Here is a 3595-nt window from a genome sequence, read left to right on the forward strand (position 1 = left end):
AGAGGAGCCATAGGCTTCTGCCATTGGGCGGAGAGGAGTGGCGTAGGGAGAGCCTGGGCCTGAGGCGCATGGAGAGCACTGCGGGGAGCCAGTAAAAAACAAGGAATTAAACATTGAACGGCTTTACAATGGAACCGATTCTGACGGCTCAGCTGCCCCCAGATCACTTTCACGGGCCACCATTTACTGATTTCCCCCCCCCCCGCTCTATGGGACCGGGAGTGACGAGTATTACATCACTTCCGGTCCCATAGCTGTCATTGCTTGGTTGCTGAAGCCGAGCAATAAGCTATTGAAGTGTGATCTGCACTTCAATAGCTTACTTAAAGTGGAAAGGTGACACTAGGGGTCTTTTGGACCCCCAGTACAACCTTAGGCCTGGTTCACACCTAGGCGACAGCGTTTTTGTGCGTTTTTGATGCATGTTTTCTAGTGTTTTGTGTGCGTTTTTATTTGCGTTTTATGCGCATAAGGCAAAAAGCAGGTTTTTGTGAGCAGATTGTAGCTCATTGATGTTAATGAGAAAAAGTGCATAAAAACGCGCAAAAACACAGCAAACGGGCATTTTCAAGCGTTTACGATTGAGTTTATGGGGCCAAAACGAGCTGTAATATGCCAAAAAAAAGCCACAGGCGTTTTGCTTATTGCGACAAAATGTTCAAATGTGAACAGGGCCATAGAAAAGAATTGGAATTTTTGGGATGGCAGATTTTTGGAGCGTTTTTTAGGGCAGAAAAAGCACTCCAAAATGCTCAGTGTGAACCAGGACTAAAGAGGACCTGTCACCACCAATATGCTATCACATGGGGGCTTGTAATCCCCCCTATATGACAGCAATTTACGTAAAGCAAAAAAAAAAAGCAAAAAAACTGTTGGAGGTGACAGGTTCAATAAAGAGAATCACCTCCAAATGCTATCACACAGGGGCTTGTTAGCTCCTGTGTGATAGCAATACGGTTTAAGCGGAACCTGGCCTTGGGGAGAGTAAATCCGATCCTGGGTGCAATGCTCTGCTGGCTCCTGCAGGCTCTTCCTCCCATCCCTGTCCATACCGAGGACATTCCTATGGATATTCAGTAGCATACATGGTCTGCAAAGATAACCTTTGGCTTCCAGCTGAAGTCGCAACTTTTTTAAAGTAAGGGAGGTTTATAATCCCTGTCAGCTTTTCTTTTTGCCATCTGTGTCCCATGGGGGAGTTATCTCTTCACTTCCTGTTTGATAGCCAAAACAGGAAGTGAGAGGAAATCCCTCCAAAGAGAGGGAAATCCCTGGTGATCAGCATGAGGGTAAGCCCATTGAAAAATGTCTTATCTATTCCTTCTATTGACAAACCCAAAATTTAGATTGTTCCTCTTCTTTTCACTTTCAGTCAACAGTATGAATAGAGGGAGTGAATCTCCCTAATGGGGACACAAACAGCAAGAAAGCCTGACAGGGGTTCTAATCCCCCCTCCACTCCATCCAAAACTAAAAACTAAAAAATGGCTTCAGTTGCACTTTAAACAGACAAGGTATTGGCTAGACTTTTCTTCCACTTTAAATATGGAGACCCTCAGCCTTTTTTATAACTCATTTCCAATACCTTGATGTGTACTGGGGCCCCTGGCAGCAAGGGGTTAATCTGCTATGTGAATGCCAGAGCCCTGGGCCCTCCTCTGCTGCTGTCAGACACAGGAGGCGTTACAGCAGGAGGAAGTGTCACTAATCCAGCCCATACCTCTGTGTGTACAAGAGGCAGAGCTCAGGTCCAGGCTGCAGGCATTCAGCAGTCATGTGGCTCTATATCATCCTCGGGGGCTCTGTCATCTTTATCCTCCTCAAGACCTGGCTGGGAAGCCGAGGACCCAACCCCTTGGCTGTGGACACCAGGAGGCCCCCTGGACCGGTGGTGTTTGATAAAGATGCGAAGAGAAAAGTGATCAAGAATGGTAAGAGGGACAGGACAGGACGATCCTTCACCTACATCCATGTGTGTTCTGTATTGTAGACATTGCCCTTCCAGCAGACACATTGTACTGTTTATGTCTCCTCTGGTCCGCTGGGAGATCATCTATTGATGTCACATATTTGTTGTTTTGTTTTCTATTTGTAAATAGAATTATGTTATGAAACCATCAGCTGCGAATGGATGACTTCCTGTCCTCTGATTATTAGAACACAGATTGTTACATTTGTTGCAGTAGATTCTCCATTATGGAGGTTGTGTGTACAGAAATGGCTGGCACTTGTTCCAATCATGTGACTGGTGGGGGGCACAAGGACAGCACACTAATATACTGGGAGAGGGGGGGCACCTTCATCAAGTTATTCTTTTACAGTTGGGGGGAAGTTATTATTATTATTATTATATAAATATTATTCTGTCACATTCAGGAAAGTTCAGACAGGGAACCTGTTACGTAAACTTCATTTCTGATTGATCCCGGATGAGATATTTCCTTCTCTCTGTAATGATTTTGTTCGTATGATAAATAGCAGCAACCGCTGAATTTATTTAAGACCTCATTCACACGTGAAAAGGCTGGCACGTACAGCTCCGTGCTGCGTGCGCGGCCGTATCGGGCAGCTCACGGGAAGGACAGGTGTTGCGTGTGATTAGTACGCAGCCCATATCCTTCTCTACGGGAGTAAGCGGCCGTAGGCTACCCTACGCTCACCCCAAGTGCAGGTCCGTATGGGTGTGGGTGTCCTGGCTTGGACGCAGACAGGATCCATCCGGTACGGGAACGCTCACCCGCACGGACGTGCAGGGCGGGTGAGTGTAGGGCAGCTTGTGGCCGCGTTCTCCCATAGAGAAGGACAGGGGCTTCATACTAATCACACGCAGCACCTGTCCTTCCCCGGAGCTGCCCAATACGGCGGTGCACGGAGCTGTACATGCCGGCCGTTTCTCATGTGAATGAGGCCAAAGGGCCCATTCAACCGAGTCCGTGTGTTGGAGGTGCATTGCATTGGCATTCATTTGACGGACACCCCAAATGCACTGCCTACAATGTGAGCGACCATGTCGCAATGCCTGGTACCGTAATGTCGTGTGTTGCTGTGCAGTGCGGTTGGAAAAAAAATCACGCATGCACTATTTTTTTCCCAACCTATTTTGTAAGCGGCGGTCTGCATGTAATCATTCATTCATTCATTATCGCCATCTAGGGGCACTAGTGCCATGTAAGAGGCATCCGTCCATCATATAGGAATTACCTATACTCGTCAGCGCCATCTAGGGGCACTAGTGCCATGTAAGAGGCATCCGTCCATCATATAGGAATTACCTATACTCGTCAGCGCCATCTAGGGGCACTAGTGCCATGTAAGAGGCATCCGTCCATCATATAGGAATTACCTATACTCGTCAGCGCCATCTAGGGGCACTAGTGCCATGTAAGAGGCATCCGTCCATCATATAGGAATTACCTATACTCGTCAGCGCCATCTAGGGGCACTAGTGCCATGTAAGAGGCATCCGTCCATCATATAGGAATTACCTATACTCGTCAGCGCCATCTAGGGGCACTAGTGCCATGTAAGAGGCATCCGTCCATCATATAGGAATTACCTATACTCGTCAGCGCCATCTAGGGGCACTAGTGCCATG

The 3595-nt window shown here is 47.6% G+C and overlaps 1 protein-coding gene across 1 annotated transcript in view; it reads left to right on the top strand.

The window, feature by feature from the left end:
• The first annotated feature begins 1713 nt into the window (after window positions 1-1713).
• LOC108792471 (putative all-trans-retinol 13,14-reductase) overlaps window positions 1714-3595 on the top strand; it is a 26129-nt gene continuing 24247 nt past the window's right edge. Inside the window, exon 1 of the mRNA XM_018563262.1 lies at window positions 1714-1931. Within this exon, the coding sequence (XP_018418764.1) occupies window positions 1775-1931 (157 nt within the window). The 5' untranslated portion in view covers window positions 1714-1774. The remainder of the gene's footprint in view (window positions 1932-3595) is intronic.

Source organism: Nanorana parkeri, unplaced genomic scaffold (genome assembly GCF_000935625.1).
Source record: "Nanorana parkeri isolate BGI_ZX_2015 unplaced genomic scaffold, ASM93562v1 scaffold646, whole genome shotgun sequence".
Taxonomy (NCBI): Eukaryota; Metazoa; Chordata; class Amphibia; order Anura; family Dicroglossidae; genus Nanorana; species Nanorana parkeri.